Raw genomic sequence first — 20,004 nt, 5'->3', positions numbered from 1 at the left:
TTGAAGACAGTTGACTAGTTATGTTTTACATATATTTTTCAACCATCGATGTTAATGTGAATTCCGATTTTTGACAGGATGATACATGCATGGAAAAAAATAAAAATTAAAATAAACCAGACAGAGCAGCTCCAGCAACTAAAACAAAGTCACATACACTATGATCTCGTGCAATCTTGAGCGCCCAATATGCTAAATCTAGTGTTAGTCCATTCTGTTCTTACATGTTATAGCTAGACCATCCAAAATCAGATCACTTGGATGTCTAACTCCAAACCACTTCAAATGAGAAACCGCAAAATTAATGTTCAAAATGGGCTTCATCTGTCCACTAAGCAAACACAACATGATTTACACTTGGGGTAAATGGTGAAGAGAAAACTCAAGTCAGAAAAATGAACCAGAAATTGTTTGCCCTAGAGAAATACAATATGATTATAGGATTACAGACTTTCTTATGTCTTCCTACTGGGAGGGAAAAGGGAAGATTGTTTTTTTTTACAGACACTTTTCATTAGTGAGCTCATGAAAAAGAAGCATGACTCGAAATATGTCAAAACCAATATAAATTAGGTAGCACTTTCAAGAACGGTCTTTGCTTGAAAATATGCAGTTATAAATCAGAAAACTTTTAAACTTAAAAGTGAATTGCTACTTCACAAAGAGCCCTTTAAAGATCCATAGTCACGACTGGTTTATGGGAGGAAAAAAAAAAAACAAAAACAAAAACCACGAAAAACCCCACAACAAAACAAAACCTCAACCAAAATAAAATCTGGAGTTCCTGTTTTTCAGCACAGTACGCACTGAAACACATCTTACAGCCTTTAGAGTAGCTGCCTCTACTACTCTAAAGAATAGTATTCTTCTGAGATGTTAAGAGGTTTACCTTAGTTCACCCTAGTTACTCCTGTACTACCTTAAGAGACTGCATCCTACAAAAGAACATACACTTTTATGACTTGTTTGGCTCATGTTCGCACAGCCCCGAATCCCAGGCATTGTCCAAAGGCACTGAAGTGGCAGATGTGAAGTAGGCGTGCAAGGAGGGGCCTTTACACTCTGTTCTGGCACCCATCTAATTATGGAAAGTTATGATGGCTTAACAGACACAGCAGCCCAAAGTATTCCAAAGCTGTTCAAGCACGTACAAACTTTTATCTTCTTTGGGGGGGATATACCCTTCTTTTTAATTTCATTCTGGTTTTATGACCACCGAGAAACTGCAGTCCTCAGTGCTGATCCTCACAAAAGTAACTGAACACTCCCACTGGCCATATTTATCAAACAGGCACTTGTTCCATTTCCAGCTCTTCTCTCTCTTCTCTCTGCATATTCAACCTCTTTTTTTCAAAATAAAACACACTCAGGTAAGCCCTACCTCTCAAATCAACATCAAATATTAACACAATTACAATTTTGGCCCTTAAAAGGCGAACTTGGCAAAGTGATTTGCAGGCAAAAGCTAACAGACGTTACCATTCAGGTGTGCGTATACAAAAGTATCTTGAGAACCAAAGCCAGGTGATACAGCAAGTAAAGCAAGCACAGTCTCAGCTCCCCTGCTCAGCCCATTCATTTTGCAGCAGGATTCTTGGGAGGTTGCAGTTTGTAGGTGCTGAAGTAGTTCACCACTTGCTGAGGGACTTCTGCCAGGACACACTGTGCCAGAGCTTCTTTTGGAGACTTATAAAAAAAGAACACCAAGTTTCAGTTTCCAACACTGTCAAAGGAGATCCTAAGATGGGTAATAAGCATCTCCTCTACAAAACCAATTTAAAGTCAGACATTTTACAGAGGACATTAGACAGCACCCTTGTGGGACTGATGGAAGCCTCCCTGACATCTTTACCTTCTCGCTCCCATTACCTGGAACCACTTGGCTGCCTTGTTCCACTGAAGTAACAGGAGCTGGGTGCACAAAGGGCTGCCATGTCTGAAGATACCCTTTGTCATACGAAATACACAGACACAGTGCAGACACTGAACTTCAGCCATGTCAACACACTTCCACCATCTACTTAAGACCACCCTTCAGGGGCTCATCTAATCATCTGCAACCTCTTACACCAAGTGTCATCCACAATACTGTATAGCTACAGAGCAGCTCTTCTAGAGATCCTGTTTTTACTGTAAGACTAAGCACCCATGGGAAATAAAAGCACCCCTTTTTCTAGAAACTGAAAGCATCTGAATATATAATTTTACACTAGTTAATCTACATCCAAGTGCATTATTCAGTAAGCACATTCAATACTGATTTTGCTTTCTTTCTCCTTTCAGTCTGCCTGAGTTGCTCTGAGATTAAGCAAATAACATGTACCAAAAGTAAAATAAAAATACAGCAGTATAAGGAGTATACAGGTATAAGGAGTTATTTTTAACAGAGTTAATATTTTATTTTTAAAAAAGAACATATTACAAGGGAAATAAAAATATTGATCTTATCTCCCCCATCCTGATGAAACGTTGCTGGTTTTTTGGGTTTTTTAAATAAACTTCTTCCAGTGACATGACATTTAAAAGCTGGACTATATGCTAATGCCTTTGCATATTTGTTGGTTTCTAGAGAAAAAAAAAATCAGGACTCTTATTCTTTCACCACCTATTTTTTTGGTATATTTGCTTTAATGAAAACTATCACCACTATTGTGCCAGCACACAATTTCTACTGATTATGACCTTCCTGATTTAGTCTTTAACTTTAACACTGCACTACAATCTGAGACTAATCCACATTTACAAACAGGCATCCACAATAAAAAACACTTTTCCATAAGAACAAAACCACAGTAAGTTCTTCCTCCCAAATGAAAAACACATCAATTTGTTTAATCAAGTCTGAGGAAGATTTATAAAGGTCACTCCCCTGCAGCAATTGTCAGAAATTGAGTCTTTTTAAACAGAAATCAGCTCACCTAATGGAAATACTTTTTTTTTTTTTTTTTAAGCATTTGATAAAGACTTATCTCAGACTCCAGAGTTCATTTTAGAGAAACTGTAAAAGCTCAGGACTATACAAAGGATATCCTAGCAAATCCAGCATACCTCTACAACAGTTACTGAGCATACCATTAAGAGGACTTACATTTTGGAACTTCCTGAATGGGACAAATTGGACAATGTCTCTGACAGCTGGTTCTCCTGATGAGGACCTAAGAACTCCATTGTCACCATCAAGAAACTCCATAGCATCAAAGTCTGCTCCTCCAACGCCAACAATTATAATGGACATGGGCAACTTTGAAGCATTAACTATAGCAGTTCGAGTTTGATCAAGGTCTGTTATGACACCATCCGTTATGATCAGAAGTATAAAGTATTGCTGTCAAATCAATAAATGCTGTGTTATGACAAAGAAACAGAAAACACACAGGCATGCACACTTAGAAAAATGCACATAGTGTTGTCACTTTGAGCATGTTTGATGCACTCACTGAATTTTACAAACATCTAAGTTGTGGTCAGGCTTCATCTGTACACTCTAAAGAATTTTATAAGGACAACATAATCTCTTCTTTTAAAAGAAGTAATCTTTAAGCAGCCACCTCCCAAAAACCCGATTGTACCATCGTTCTCCTTTCCAAAATCCCCAAACAAATCAACAGTTAACCTATCTGTTAGGAGCTATATCCTCCATTTCTTCATTACCTTACTTAATTATCTCTCTCAGCTATCTGATGTGAAACAATGTCTAATTGATTTTTCTCAGCTGAGGTTAAATCACTCTCCTATAGACAAACACTTAAAATAAAGTTTTAACACCTATAGCACTGCAAGAACTTTGAATAGAAGATACCATAAAGGTGCCACGTATTTTTAAGTCAATACTTCAACTCTGAAGAGTTTATTAACTTAATTTAGGGCAGCATTGTTCTGTACAATCTGCAAAAATCAGTTAGCTTTTATCTCATTTTAAGGGTACCAAACACCAACACACAAGGTATATGGCCAGCTGTCAAAACAAATACACTTACAAGCTTAAAAAGAGAAAAATAGTACTTATAAAATAGAAAGAAAAAGGTAAGAAAGATACACACACTACAATAAAGAACTTACAGATGCTGTTTGCTGCTGTGTAGCTGCAGCAGCAAATCTTGCCACATGATTTATAATTGGAGAAAAATTTGTTGGTCCATATAACTTCACTTGAGGAAGACAAGCCCGATATGCATCAACAATGCCTTGGATTCCTAGAGAACACAAACAGATCATGTTAATTTCTTCATATTAGAATTAGCATATTTTGAAGCACTCGATCTTTCTAAAACACAGTATATATCAGCTATTTAAAGCGATGATGCAAAGATTTAAAACTAACCATGAAGATAAAAATAAATTATTCATGAGCAACGGAGGCCTTCAGCTTGACCAATGCTTAGCACACATACTTAACATGCTTGGCTTTATGTGAAGAGAAAGGTCAAATACTGTACACTCAAGTGCGTGTAACTGAAATTACAACAGCTCTCTTTGCCTGGCAGCTTGTGGTAGTCAGCAGCATGAACAGAGAGGCCACACTGAACAGGCAGCATCATACTCAAACCAGACAACTCCACACCAGCAGGGCAGTAGAATGAAGTGGCTTGACAACACGAGAGAACCATTCCCAGCTTACCTGTACTGTCTCCTAGCTGTTTAAAACACTTCTTCCACAAATCATTACAGAAGAGAGACCAAATGCTATTTCTAATACCTAAAAAAACTGTTAAAAAATTGTTTCCTGCTACACAACTAAACTCATCATTTAACATGCTTCACAGTTCACCTTTCAAGTGCGTTTACTGGTTCACCTTAGACATTTTATTCTCTAGGTCTGATGTTACTTTCTCAGACTTACCATTACAGAATGGGTTTGATGGGTTAAAATTTAATGGGAACTCATGTGACACCTGTCAATACATAAAAGACATAGTTAGAACTGTATATATAATCTCCTCCTGAAGTAAGTGCTTTTAGTTGTCTATGTAGTAAATTTACATATTCCATTACCTGAAACGAAGGAGGAATTTGTGCACCAAATCCAAAAGCTGGAAACATCTTATCTCTAAAAAAGCAATTTTAAAGAAAATTAATTGAGTGCCTTCCTTTAACAGCTGTCATAGTTCAGTAAGTTTAGCTAATCAGTGCTGCTTTTTATAATTAAAAATGCTGTTTATTAAGCATTAAGAGGCAAAATTAAATGGAAGTTCCCCTCTGTAATTGTTTCTAGGACCAAAACCAGTCTTTAACACAAAATTGGCAAGAATGTAGGCATGTATTTAAATTAATGCTGCTCTTCACATCACAGATTAAAAGCCTTGCTTGTCTGCTGTAAACACGAGCTTCTGCTCATGATTATGCGATTGGGTAGTGATTATTAAGTCTTTTTTAGCTCTGCATTTCAGCTCAGAAGTTTCTTTCTAATGTATGTGCTGGCATCTTCAACACTGGTTTAAAACTATCAAAAAACCTAAGTATATCTAAAAAAATGATTAAAATAAAAATCTAAAACTTACGTATCATAATCCTGAATGACCATTCCTACGGACCAAATGGCTGTTAGGTATTCATTAACTCCATTAGGGCTGAGGTAATGCAGAGAGTCTGGAGAGCGAGGGTCTCCGTTGGAGCCTGTAAAGTCTATCCCCACCTGTCAAATGTAATATTTTTACCAAATTGCTGTTACACGTAAAATTATGTTTCTTATCTCTGGCAAAGCCAAAGTGAAAACAATGGAAGAGTTGTAAACAGCAGTTACCAGGACATGCACAAATCTAAAAGGCACAACACTTAAGATACAGGTTCCGTGGAATATTAACCACAAAACCAGCAGAAGCTCTGCATCTCTCAGAAGCACTGAAATGACTTTCGACTGTCAGGTTTACCATTCACAGCAGCTCTTCAGTACCTGTTAAATTAATTTCATGCTGCACCCTGCCATACACATGCTTCCTCTCAGAAGTACCATTAGCAAGACAACATAGAAGCCTAGAGATGTTTTTTTTCTCTGACCTCAACAGGTCTTTGCTTTGGGGATGAGGCACATTACCAGGGTGAAGCCATCTTACTGTTATTTGTGCTGCATTTTGTTTGTGAATTACATAACTTGAGGGTCCTAACCCATATGATGGCTTTTGTATGTTGCTTTCATTAAGCAAAGGGCCTTGAAAACCACCATCAAGGCCAAAAGCAAAATCTTTGGCAAAGGTAAGGGGTGGAGGCGGAAGGAAAGGTGCCCTTATGAAAGGGAAACTTGAAGTAAGTAAAGAACTGTAACTTTTCCTTGGTCTCCATCCACACAGCTCAGCTAGCTCCTAACAACATAACTACAGGTTCAGAACTTTGTGTTGTGGCTAGAGAAAATATTTTTTTCTAACCAGACTAGATGGATTCTGGTAAAATGGTTTCCCCTCCTCCATGCTACAAAACACCACCAAAAACAATGAAATTAAGAACACAGGCAATCAACTATATACTTCAGTTTGTTCCAAAACTCAAAAGCTACTTTATATAAATTATTTAACTTACTGTGAAATTCAGCTGACACCCACCCATGATGTAGTCAAGGAATGTGCATTCTACTATGATCTAAGAATAGAAGTTAAAGGTAGAAATTAACTTTTTTTTTAATGAGAGAAAAACAGTAAGTATTATTGCAGCAACTTTTGAGGTTCCAAATTTGTTATCTTTACCCATGCAAAGCACTATTTTTACTGTATAGATATCCCACCCACCGCAGCGAGGATATTTACAGCGTGTTCCATCACACACTCAGCGCATCAGAATCGGTCATTTTACAAAATTACAGGCAGACAACAAAGCAGTTCCAAAAGCACTATCGTTTATAAAGCAACATATTGAGACAGACTTACCAGATTTTAATTCACCATAAAACGGTGAGTTGGGAAATGCAGTGGTTCAGGAATGGCCCTACAAATTGGTAAGCGACCTTTGCCATATAGATGGCATCTTCAAGAAAAAGTGAGAGGACAGAGAAGGGCAGAGAGGTGATTCAGCTGTGAATCTGTCTCCTTATATGAATCAAAGCCCTTAAATATTTACTGTGTCTGGAACTTTTAGACACTTTAAACTTCCCTACAGTTTCAGGGTGAAAGTATACTAGATGAGAGTTCTTAGGTCTGAACATCAAAAAACAAAGTCTTACCAGAAGATATTACTGACCTCACAGTGCTTAACGCTCACAATGCCTGAGTTTTTATAGTTCTTTTTCTTCTGTCTTTTCTTCTCATTGATGCACTCAAATTCAACCTGTATGAATGCAAACAAATCCAGCAAAAGCACTATAAATATAAATTATGTAACAAATTTAAAAATTCTTTATTCTAGGACTGATACTTTGGGCTTGTATTAAAAATGCAGTTTATTTCACTGTCAAGCAAAATTAAACCCAGCTTGCCCCAAATCAGCAAGAAAATATCCCTTATCAAGACAGAAATCCTCCATTACCCAGAAACTTACAAAAATGGTTGTTTAGACAACTGTATTTCAACCAGACAAAGAAATTCTGTACCATTTTACCTATGAGAATTCTGCTAACAACTTTCTTTTTGGTAAACACATGGTGATTCAGGCAATGCATCGCTGTTTCCAGCAGCCATGGCAGTAGCATACAAAATAAGAGGTGTATGTTTAAGCTTTCCAAAATCAGTCGTTGAGGCTTCATCAATTAAACCAATTACTTAACCTCCAAATGCAATCATCAACTAGCCAGGTTAAGCAGCTCCCACCACCATACAGTCATGATGGCACAATGCAGTGTGTCTGGCATCTAAAGTCTTGAGGAGGTATTCCAGATATGCCTTCTGGCTATGTGCCAGAAACAGGTTCTGCTGCTTTGGTTTAAGTTAATTAAGTTTTAAAAAGTGATCTTGCAATTAATTTCAAGCAAAAAAGTGCACTAACAAGGTGAGCACCGGAGAAGTCTACATGCCTCCTCTTTACCTTCTTTTTTTTTTGACATCTCACCATCAGCTTCACTTCTATTTGATAGAAATTGTCTTTCAGGAACTTGTGTTTGTACTAAGTCAATTGGTGAGTTACTCCCTAATAATGGCCATGGGATACATGGTATGTTCCATTTTTCTACTACATTTTATAATCCTCTAACCAGAGCACACTAACAGTATGCCTGGGGGGAAGATACACGTTAACAGAAAATGAGCAATTCTCCAGAGAATGAAAAGCCACCCATTCACTCCAGTCATTAAGATCAGCTTTTTCAGCAACTGAGGATATGGAGTCACACCCATGCTCACCTCAAGAAAACTTCAAAGCTGTGCCAAATATCCCACAGGTGCAGCTCATGTCAGAATTGTGGGAGTAACTAAAGATCACACTTGCAGTATATAAAGTCAAATTCTAACATGCACTGGAAATATTTTATAGACATTATCAAATTAATCAGATCACACAGGATTATATATTAAATTCCTTTTAAAAGCAGAGGAAACCTAGAGCACATTATTTGTGTTGTCTCTTCACTTCATCTTACTGACACAGCAATAAGTTACTTAGAATAGGTATAGCCACAGTTCTTGTGAAAACAACTTTCTTACAGCATTTCCAAAACCAGCATAGGTAGATTGTAACTTAAAATACCTTTTCTTTAAATTCAAAAGAGACTACACCTACTATGCTACAAAGGGAGCAATGAAAATAGGTATTTGTTTTCTCAAGGAGCCTTTACACTACATGCTTCACACTGCACGAGAATTCACTATCAGTTCTTGCAAAAAATATGTGCTTGAAAATGTGAACATGCAAACCTGCTGGGTTCGTTGTATTTATGATACCGCTCTATAAGAAAAATACAACTTTTTTTTAATGAATAAAAACATCATCTTAAAAGATTCAGAAAATCTGCATTAAAAAGCAGAAAAAAATGATTTTATGAAATCGTCCTGCTCCCTCCCTTTTTTTTCTTGCACATTTTAATTACAATAATAAGAAGGATCACTGTCAGCATTGAAAGCTGAACTGATACCATCTTGCCCCTGAAAATCTCGAAAAAATGAGAAAAACACCTCAGAGCTCCAACCAGGCAGCATTTGAATTACATGTGTACGATGCGAGCAAAATTCCCTACAAACAATAAAAAACCTTAAGAGGCATTAAACTGCATCATGCATAATTTAAAATTAATTCAGAAAAAAGTACTAGCAGGGCACAAAGCAGTAATCAAAAACCACTACAGTCAAGGCTGACTCTTCATATTGAACAGCTCTGAAGAATTTAGTTCAAATGGAACACTCAAGATATTAGAAGTACAAGCAGGCTCTCAATATATTCCATTATTAATGCAAGAAGAGTTCTGCAGGTTTTACAGAAATAAATTAAAAGATGGTAGTAAAATATTTTGACAGCATACAAGTCCATAAAACAAAGACTTTTATGTTAAGGTTGTTATACCTTTTTTCTCTTAAATGTAAACTTTGTTTATTAAACGGTTTGCAAATTGTTAAAGTTCATAAGAAGAGGAAGGGTAATTTCACTTTAAAGAAGAGCCATCTAATGTAACACATTCAAATGCATTTTTTGTGCAGTGGCATATATGTTGAATTTTTTTGTATTCACTAAAATACACGATAGGTGATAAGTTCCATATTTGAAATAAAGGATTTAGTAAAATCTGAAAAAAAAATACTACAAGCTTTGGCCTTTGAACTGCAGTGACATTTGTACTGCATTCTGTCTTTGACACTCTAAACTTTTTGATTTTTGTATTTTTATGATTACTGAAATTCATTTGTCCTGACAGCTGGGCATTTAGATATGTAATATTAAAAACTGTAACCAAGATATTAATCCTAGGAAAGTGGATGCATAATATAAATGCTGAGTCAGCCTCAACTATACAAACAAAACTTCAATACCAGCAAGTCAAGTAACGTAAGTTTTGCTCCAAAATGAGTGAAACAACTTATCAAAAACACACAGGCAGTTTAGACTATGTAAGACTTACAGGTGAGGACCGAGATGCTTCCTTCAGTTTTGACATCGTAGTTTGAAAAGTACCTATGAGATCATGAGACCCATCACTATCATAGTCATAGCATTCAACCTAAAACGAAGCATTGTTCAATGTTAGTAACAGAAGTGGCCCTATAAAAGCAATAAACACTGTAATGGCATTTCTAATTCAGGCAAACCTGAACATCCAAAACATTCCTAAATCTCCTATATCACAGAGTTTTTCTCACATTGCAGATGCATCTAAAAATTATGGATTAAGACTGGGTAAAAGCCAATACACCCAGTTGCAGACTAGATCTTCCACTGAAGTGAAGGAAAGACAAGAATACTAAGCAGTATCAGGTTCTGCAGGATCAGGTAACATCAATTATACTGAACTACCTTGGGGGAATGAGGGGGTGTCAGGAAGAGTAGGAAAACAATGTGTTGGTTTTTTTACTGTCATCGTGGACTAAGAGACTTAGGTTTTCAGAGGTATTAAGGAAATTTAACCATCTCTAAGCACCTACCTAAAAATTTAGTAAATCAGTGATCATGAGAGTTTTATTAATATGTTTATATTTAATAATCTTCAAGAAAACTCAGAATTTCTAAGTATATAAGGGTTCAGCCCTAAATCTAGAAGCAAGACTTGATTTTTTTTTAAGATTAGCAATTTAAACAGTCACTATGATCCACACTTCGTGGATCTGAATGTCAACTAAAAATCCCTCTTTTCCTGTACTCAGTGCTTAATGCTAAGCTTTATTAGTCAATCAATTCATCTTTTAACACATCAACCCACCAAAGAGGTAGAACAAATGAAAAATATACTATTTTCTCTTTGAGAACCTATCAGTTTGAGTGAGCATAATTTCATCACTGTTACTTTAGCTTTATAGTGTTCTCAATTTTTGATTTTTAAAAGCTCAACTTATGAATGTGCCCTAACTGCCTTTCTACATATAAAGCTGAATATTTATCCATAATAGCATAGGCTAATTCCATCCACTTCTGATACTTTATTTCAGTTCAGCAACAGACATGCTAGCTAACTTAATCAAATCACAGAAAAACAAATTAAAATAATTTCATAATAGCAATAATTATAATTATAAATAATAATAAAGAGTCAAAGTAGGAATCCCTCATTATTTGGAATCAAAACATAAACTTCAAGAAATCTTTTCTGAATAAATATGGCTTAAGCTGAACAGCTATTTTCATGTCCATCTTTCCAGATTAAAAAAATCCTTTATTATATTCAAGAAACAGTTTACTCGATTACCTGGCCACTTCATTTAGGAATAACAAAGTAAAGCAAACAACTTCAACATGCACTTGGAGCTTCTGAAGGGAATTAACTTTCTGAAAAGAAACACTAATGTTGAAGTACCAAATATGATGTGTAGATTGCAAGTTCTACACTGTGCAGAACATGCCTCTGTTGTGGTTTGTACTACTCCTACAATATCGTGAATGCACTAATGAATAAATAAAATGCATGCACATGCACTTAACAGCAACTTAAGTCTCATACAAGCAGCCACCATACCAATAGACTAATGTTCATGGCAGATGCTGTGTAAAAATTCTTTTGAATGCCACAAATTAAGCCAATCAAATACTCAGCCAAGTGCTTTAGTACCCCAAATTTAAAACTGAAGACACTTCCTGAGCCAAAAGTTATTATTCCTGTTCACAGTTAGCATAGTTATTTATTTTTCTTTTAAGAGGATTAAAGTTTGTCTTGCTTGATATATTTGACCCATCTAAACCAATTTTCAATAGTTACTCCAGGCAAGACAGAAATATTTATTTTGTTCCATGTATGCTCTTCTGGACATGCAATAGTGCTAGGGAATCATGTGATAAAATTGCGTCTCTATTTTCCCCAGCAGAACTAGGCATGCTTGCTCCAGATGAGAGGCTCACATTTTCAACACAGAAAGACTTCACTGACTGCAAACACACCCACATGGAATATAGCAATAAATCCAGAAGATAAAGAATCAACTTGGTTTGTGCATTGCTGGGGATACACAAACTAAGCCATTGAATAGGTGAAAAGCCACTCATTATAGAAAAGTTGGTGGTTTTACTTACTATGACAAATAGCCCATTACGTATCCAACTGTGCACGTATAAAAGTATTAAAAGTATTGTTGAATGCTGCAACAACATTATAATACAATTCTCTCTGCACTTTAATATTTGAAGTAATAGCTCCCAGATTTCTATGACACAATTGTACTGTCTGTCTGCAAGTCCATAACAACCCCAAGTAAAAGCTATTTCCTCTAGAAATAAACCTACATCTCTGAAGTAAGATTCCAAAGAAAAGACTTTATTAAAATCATGATAAAGCTGTGAGTAACTCCATCTTAATAGATATATTCTAATCAGTAGTCTCTAGTTTTAGTATAACCTTTTACTGAAAAAGAAAAATGTATTTACAGTATATGGAAATGTAAGAGCTGTCACAGCTATTTTGGAGAAAAGGGAAGCAGAAAGGAATGAGAAGGGGAAAACACAGATGCAGCAACGGAAGCAGGTTCTGGGCTTGTAAATTTGTTCATTAGTCTGTTCTATAATTATGTATTTAAATCTATACAGGTGCTTGTAACACCCAGATCCCTGTGACTGTTAAGCATTTTCCAGGACTGCCTCAAGCCATATGACTAATACCCATCACATGCAGATCATGCTCTATTTTTTCCTTCCCTGAGGAAGGATGGCAAGTATATAGTGGTTTGCTTCATTTGTTTGTTTTTTGTTGTTTTTTTTTTTCCTTTCAAATGCTCAAATATCAGGTTCCTAACATGTTCACAATAGCTTATTAATGGCATTTTGATTGGTTGTTTAGCTTCCCCTAGAGGGAATTCCTAAAGAAAAACATTCAGATGTTAAACATGATTTATTCAAGATAAGATTTGAAGATACAGAGTTAAAGACCAGTCCTGGTAAAACTATCACTTCACACATTTGGTTGACTTTCCCACAGAGTTTCATCTGAGGAAAAAAGTTGCTATATCTGGTATCCACAAGATACATCTGGTCCACATCTGTTATCTCAGCTAGTATACTAAGTGTAATTAATTGTATCAGGTAGTATATTAAGAATGCCAGTAGTGGTCCCTGTTGCACCTGTATCAAAGTATTACAAGATCCATAACGTAAAACATATTCTAGTCTTTACCATGCGTCTTTCACTATAAAAGTATCTTAACACCACCAATATTGGCTGATGTAGAACTAGAACTGTACAATCTAAATAAGAAACTGAACTGGGTATTTCAAAGCTACTTATGTTCAACTGGTTTCCCAGACTTTCAAAGACCAACTTCTACCAGACAATGCATCACAAATTTGAGATTTTTTTCTTTCTAAAACATGCATGTATCTCTGTGGCTTTCAAATAAGAGTAAGAAACAAAAAGAGACAATAACTAGAATAACACATCTTTCATTTATTACATATGCTACTTTTTTTTAATGCATTGATTCATACACACATTTCATATATACTACCTTGATTGACTTATCCATGTCACTGTAACACAGGGAATTGAGAGAGATTTTAAATGGCCTCCAAACAGGATTCAGGTTGTTTTTAATAACCTGTACAAAAAAAAAAAAAAAGCCAGAATAGTATTGTTCACAAGACTGGAAAGTAGTCATTTTAATTGGTCATACCTTCATAGCATGATTTTTGGAAGCAAAAACACTTGACTAATGCTGCTGTGAATCACTTCCTTCAATCCAAATCCTAACATACAGGATATAAACAAACTAAACATTCCTAACATGAAGTACTATTGTCCAAAAGAGATGGTATCTTTGAACTCCATAATTTTCTAGACTGCAATGTGATCTACTATATAATTCAGCTACTACACTGCAAAAGATTAAATTTCTTTATTGTTACATAAATATTATTTTTTAAATAAGCACAAACAGATATACATGTACACAAACATATATAAAAGTGTGACTTACCAAAAATACATAGAAAAATATTACATTGGAATTTCTGAATACATCAGTGCTCTAAAGATTACAATTCACTCCAGCTTATATTTATTCTGAAATGCCACTTATGGAAATATTCCCTCAAGAAATTCATGGTATAGTTAAGCAGAAACAGTGCACGAGGATAAAAAGACACCCTACTGCACAAAAACTCTCAAGTTGAATGCTAAATAAGTTATATTTATAAATAATACTGAAGGATCTTCAGAATTTGTCAGCTGGAAAGTATCTGTAACATACTCAATACACCAAAAAATGATCTTAGCACAAGAAACTACATACAACAAGCAACGCTTAATTAATAATGTCTAATGATAGTAATACTCGTACTTCCAGCACTGTAGGAGTGCAGAGAAAGAAATTTATTTTGAAAATGGAAACAGTAAATAATAGTTCGTAAAATAAAAAGGTTTTTAAAATCTGTAACATAAAGAATTAATCCTCCAGACACTTCTAGGCTGGAAGAGCAAATTCTGGATTCACTACTGAAATTGAAGATGAATGAAATCCTCAAGGAAAAGAGACATTTTATGCAGAAGAACCACCTCCTGAGAGAAACTATTTTTATAAATCTGACACAAAAAGGGTTTATGTTTCTTCAACATCTGTGCTTCAAAACTGATATGGTCACCATTTCAAATGCACAGTACCTCAGTTTTGACTAGGGCCCGATCTTCCACTACACTGAGACATTCTGAATCTATTCCTACCCTTGCCAGTTGCTGCCACAGCACCTCTGCACCTCCTCCTGGGTGGAAGGCTGCTGCTGCTCAGCCATGTTTTCCCTCGCTCAGCATTATCCTTGGCTTACCCTTGCTATGCAAGCTCAATATAATTACTTTCACTAGTAAACGGTACAGTTAGGTGACACTAACATAAGAACAACAGTCACAGGAATGACCAACTTCTAACCTCAGAGTAGCACTGAAACAAATGTCCCTGTGTAAGTATGCTGTACCTTTTCAAAACATTTGCTTTCTTCTATATTGGAGAAAAAGGAAGTGTTTTCCTTTAAAATAGAATGGCATAAACCAGAATCAGAATAAGGCAGACTTCTCGTCTACCAAAAATCAGTGGAAGAGCTGAGGTGGTTTCTAACTGGTCTGCATATCAACTACCAGATCACCCTTTTCTCTTTGTAAGGTACTGTATCTCTAGTGCTGTGACACACTGGAAATCAAATAACCTTAATCTCTAGGTTGTTGACTGAAAATATCCTACCTCTGTTCTGTGAACCATCACCCAGTTTCCATCTCCAGTCTGCTTGTGGAATTCCAGATAAGGATCTGACTTTCCAAAAAAATCCTGTAATTAAAGAACATGTAATTATCCTAGAACAGCCTGTGGCACGAATGCCATTAAATACTAGTTAAAACACACTTAGATTAACAAAAAGTAAACTAAATATTCAGGGAACAAAAGCTTTAAACGGAGAAAAGCAAATCTGCTTATATTACCACATGTGAAAGAAAGGAAGAAAATGAGGCACATCTGTCGATTTAGGATAAAAGTTGTGCAGTGTCCACATACGAAATACCTGACAGTTCAAGCAAAAGAATACTTATACTAATAAGTACTATGATAAATATTCAGGAAACTAAGGATTTAATACAGTTCAAAAAAGTATCATTAAATCAACTGGGAAAAAATGTAACATTTTTCCCATTATTATATTTTAATTTTGTTTTTAAAAGTCTTTCTAAGTACAGTGTTTTTAGCCAGCCCCAAAATAACATAACAGATTTATAGAATCACACTGTTTACCATTTATTTGAGAGTGCTAACAGGTAATCATTTATACAACTATTCAAACCAATGGATATACCAAAACTCCCTTATCTTTATGACTAAATGTAAAGATTTACTTTTAAATGGAAGCGTATATTCACAGTGTATCCATGCAATGCACTTGTCTTATTTAGAAATATGTTATAATTCATTTCAAAACAGTCAATGAAATTACTCTGAAGCAGTCTTCAATTTCTTTTTAATGTAAGAAAAATCTTAATGGACTTAATTATTTCAGCAAAAATAAGAAAGAGCATTTTAATGTTTCCTGCTTTGACAAGATTCTGATTTTACTACTTTATCAAAGAAACAAGAATCACTTAAATACCTTATTGTCCAGTTTCCTTGCTTCTACTTCCAATACAACCACTCTGTTATCCTTCACTTCTTCTGCTGTAATCTAGATAGACAAACAAAATAAAATACTTATTTTGTATGGAGGAACTCCATAGTTTTCTCATATTCACAACAATCCCATAACAGCTGCAGTAAAAAAATTACGTTTGCTCACAAATGAAGCATTAAAAAATGCAGTGGGGGAAGGGAGGAAGAATTTGATTTGACACTGACAAATGTGTCAGGGATTCACTAGATTATGACACTGACAATTAAAGATACTGCCCAAATAGTAGCACATCAGATGCCCTAATTATTTTGATGGAGGAAATAAGACTTTTAGATGCAGAATGCTGCTGTCCTTTTGGATTACAAAGAAATATTATTGGAAGAAAAAAAAATGCTTTAAGACACTTTTTACAGCACTGTAGATTAGACACACTGTGTTCAAGCTACTAACTAAAGAAAACCCATAAATACATTTAAAGATAAAAGCTGAAGAGATTTATTGTCTTACCGTAATGCTTCCTCTTCCAGCAGGTCTGCCATTTTTAAGTACTAATGGTTTTGTCAGAGTCCTGCTAGAAACTATCTGCCAAGACAACATTTGAGTAGCAAGCATTATTAGCACAATTTAACAGATTTTCAAAGGAATTAAATTAGACAGTGAAGTATTTTTATTTTAGGAACTTTTCCTTCATCATGAAGATGAAAGCATTATATTTAATTCCCATGCAAGGTCCTGCACCTGGGTCGGGGCAACCCCAGGCACAAATACAAACTGGGGGATGAATGGCTTGAGACCAGTTCTGAAGAGAAGGACTTGGGAGTGGTGGTGAGTGAGAAGCTGAACGTGAGCAGACAATGTGTGCTTGCAGCCCAGGAGGCCAATAACCGTATCCTGGGCTGCATCAAGAGAAGCGTGTCCAGCAGGTCGAGGGAGGTGATTCTGCCCCTCTACTCCGCTCTTGTAAGGCCCCACCTCGAGTACTGTGTCCAGTTCTGGAGCTCCCAACACAAGAGAGACATGGAGCAGCTAGAACAAGTCCACAGGAGGGCCACCAGGATGATCCGAGGGCTGGAGCACCTCTCCTATGAAGACAGGCTGAAAGAGTTGGGGCTGTTCAGTCTCGAAAAGAGAAGGTTCCGGGGAGATCTTATAGCGGCCTTCCAATACCTGAAGGGGCCTACAAGAAAGCTGGGGAGGGACTTTTCATAAGGGCAAGTAATGACAGAAAACGGGGAAATGGCTTTAAACTGAAGGAGGATATATTTAGATTAGATATTAGAAAGAAATTCTTCACTGAGGGTAGTCAGACACTGGAACGGGTTGCCCAAGGAAGTTGTGGATGCCCCCTCCCTGGAAGTGTTTAAGGCCAGGTTGGATGAGGCTTTGAACAACCTGGTCTAGTGGAAGGTGTCCCTGCTGATGGCAGGGGGGGTGGAACTAGATGATCTTTAAGGTCCCTTCCAACCCAAACCATTCTATGATTCTATGATCTCCCGTAAATAAATCAGTAATATGTTATACCCTTAATAATTTTAAAATATATATGCAGATGAACACATGCAGAGTTTCAGGACCAATATGAAATAAAATATCTTGTAGTAACATGATACATATACATGGAAAAATAGTACCTTAAGTTCAAATCTCAAGTTGTTCCTGTTTTTCATACATACCATTCAAACACATGGAAGCCACATTTCATAAACAGCTTCAAACAGATTTATAAACACAATGTTTGTCATGTAAACAAACATCAGCCTCCCACTACAGTGCTCTAGTTGATTTTATTTTATCCTCTTCAGGCAATGCTTTCTCAGGAGCATGTCTACTCATTCTACAGGTCCTTCTTTAAGAATGAATGATTAATTTTAAATTGTTACCGAATTTCATTTCACAATGCCTTCATCTTCATAATGCACTTAAAATAAAAATACTTTAGATACAGAGGAGGAAAAATCCCAAGAAGACTCTCCTAAGAAGTGCCTTTGAAGGATCTATTAGAGACAACAAGTTATAAAAACAAGCTGTCCAATTGCGATAGCAACAATAGCAGAATTTTACAGGGAAATGGTAGTGAAATCAACAGCAGACAGAATGAGAATCACTGCTTGCCTTGAAAGCAAATTACAAGGTTAACAGGGCCCTTGTGAACACTCATGTTGCTATACACCAATTCTCCTTCTATGGAGTATAAACATAAGAATTTGAGCATTTGAGTAAATAAACAACAATTACTACTTGGTGCTCATTGACAGTCCACTTACTTTCAGAGAGCAATCTGGACAGTCACCATTCTAGAGCACGTTTCAGGGCATCACCTCAAGAGCTTTTGCAAATAAAAGGTATATACACTGAACTGAGGCTTGAAAAGGACAAAGGTAATCCCATTCAACTTAAGAGTACCCCAACTACACAAGAACATAATGACAAATTTAAGATAAAAGTGGTTAACGATTTGCATTAATTTATATTAAAGTTATGTTAAAGGGAAATCGTCTGCATACTTACTTGTCCCAGCGTACATTCAAATTCTCCTAAGAAGTCATCATCATTCAGATCAAATGTTTTGTTATCAATGTCATATATTCCAAATTTAAGTTTCTGAACAAGCTCAAAATAGTAATCAATTAGGAATTTCTTGGCAAACTTTGGGTTCAAGGAATTCTTAACTCTTTCTGTGCGATCAACCTGCAGTTAGAAAGAAATCACTTTATGTAGTATTCCACCAACCAAATAAGCACTCAAATTAAATAACATATTATCAGATTTTCAAAAGTTCTTCTTAGTATAAAGCCCTATCTTCCTACAAACCTTTAATCAAATGTAAATAACCACATTACATTACAAAAGCCACTGCTGAAAGTCAGAGATATTTAAGGACCTGTTGTTCTTTGCTCCCTGTAAGTATCTATTCCTGCATAGGGAAGACCAACATAAAAATGATATATTGTCAAATCCAGGATGAGATCCTAGTTTTGGAGTACTGTATTTATAAAAGCACGTTTAAGCACTTGGAAGGCTTCTTCTGTTGGTCCACACATGGCTGGGGGAACAGTGCTAAAAATCAGACAGTTTTAAGTATTTATTAGAAAACTATTATTAGTGTGCTACCTGTATAACTGTTATAGAGCTGCTATATTAAAACAATTAAAACATTTTAATGAAATCACATGTTCCACTGTTTTAAAGGTCCAACAAGTTAGACTGCATTTTTAGAAGATTCATAAAAAGCATCACACTACCTCATACCACTGCTGACCACTTGTGTTCTGGAGAAGCACACACAGTGGGTCTGACTTGGAACCAATGTCTTTATCCAAGAGATTCGTGCAGGCAATAGTCAGCTCCACCTTTGTCACACACTGTGCCGCCATCTGTTAAGCTAGAAAGCAGCAACAGAAATAATTATTTTTAAAATGGACTAAAAAGCAAACAATGGGGTTGTCATAATGTATTAATTCTCTGACTGATCATTAGAATTGTTAGCTTGTCAGGGAGAGATTTGAGGCCCCAAATGCAAATTTTAAGATTTATGATGCATCAACATCACAGTATTACTGTTATACTCTTGGCTTTGCCACATAGGTATAAAACTTCATTTAGGAATTGGTACATAAGAAACAAGACCAGGTTTCTCAGTGCTTGAGGAACCAAATCACAAACAAGATACATCACAAAGAAAGCACAGTGGTTTGAACTGCTGACAACAGAACTTCAGAAGCTGTAAAGCCCACATGAATGCCAGTACCTTATAACGTAGGTATTAATAATAATTGAATTAACAAGGAGAAAAATGCTGAAGCCATGAACATGGCAGAATTGGAAAAGGAGTTGAAGTAGGTAGCAGGAATAGGTGATCTTGCTTTAGTAAAACTTCAAAAACCA

General features: G+C 36.0%; 1 protein-coding gene across 1 annotated transcript; it reads right to left on the bottom strand.

Moving 5' to 3' along the window:
• Window positions 1–1,526: 1,526 nt before the first annotated feature.
• On the bottom strand, window positions 1,527–19,503 carry CPNE3 (copine 3). The gene is made up of 15 exons (XM_010172173.2): window positions 19,362–19,503; window positions 18,628–18,807; window positions 16,627–16,701; window positions 16,102–16,173; window positions 15,207–15,290; window positions 13,485–13,574; window positions 9,965–10,063; window positions 7,165–7,251; window positions 6,511–6,570; window positions 5,499–5,632; window positions 4,993–5,047; window positions 4,841–4,892; window positions 4,060–4,193; window positions 3,089–3,325; window positions 1,527–1,686 (listed from the first exon to the last, which is right to left on the bottom strand). The coding sequence occupies exons 1-15, from the start codon at window positions 19,491–19,493 to the stop codon at window positions 1,576–1,578; spliced, it is 1,602 nt and encodes a 533-aa protein (XP_010170475.1). The 5' UTR covers window positions 19,494–19,503; the 3' UTR covers window positions 1,527–1,575.
• Window positions 19,504–20,004: the final 501 nt, after the last annotated feature.

This window comes from Antrostomus carolinensis, unplaced genomic scaffold, assembly GCF_000700745.2.
Source record: "Antrostomus carolinensis isolate BGI_N321 unplaced genomic scaffold, ASM70074v2 scaffold16067, whole genome shotgun sequence".
Taxonomy (NCBI): Eukaryota; Metazoa; Chordata; class Aves; order Caprimulgiformes; family Caprimulgidae; genus Antrostomus; species Antrostomus carolinensis.
Note: the sequence above shows the minus strand (reverse complement) of the source record. Positions and strands in the feature narration are given on the sequence as shown.

Coding starts and splice junctions, on each gene's coding strand:
- CPNE3 (XM_010172173.2), bottom strand. CDS start 19,493: ATGGCGGCACAGTGTGTGACAAAGGTGGAGCTGACTATTGCCTGCACG. Junction 3,326..4,059: donor CACAGCAGCAAACAGCATCT/GTAAGTTCTTTA, acceptor TTGATTTGACAG/CAATACTTTATACTTCTGAT. Junction 1,687..3,088: donor CATTCAGGAAGTTCCAAAAT/GTAAGTCCTCTT, acceptor TTTTTTTATAAG/TCTCCAAAAGAAGCTCTGGC.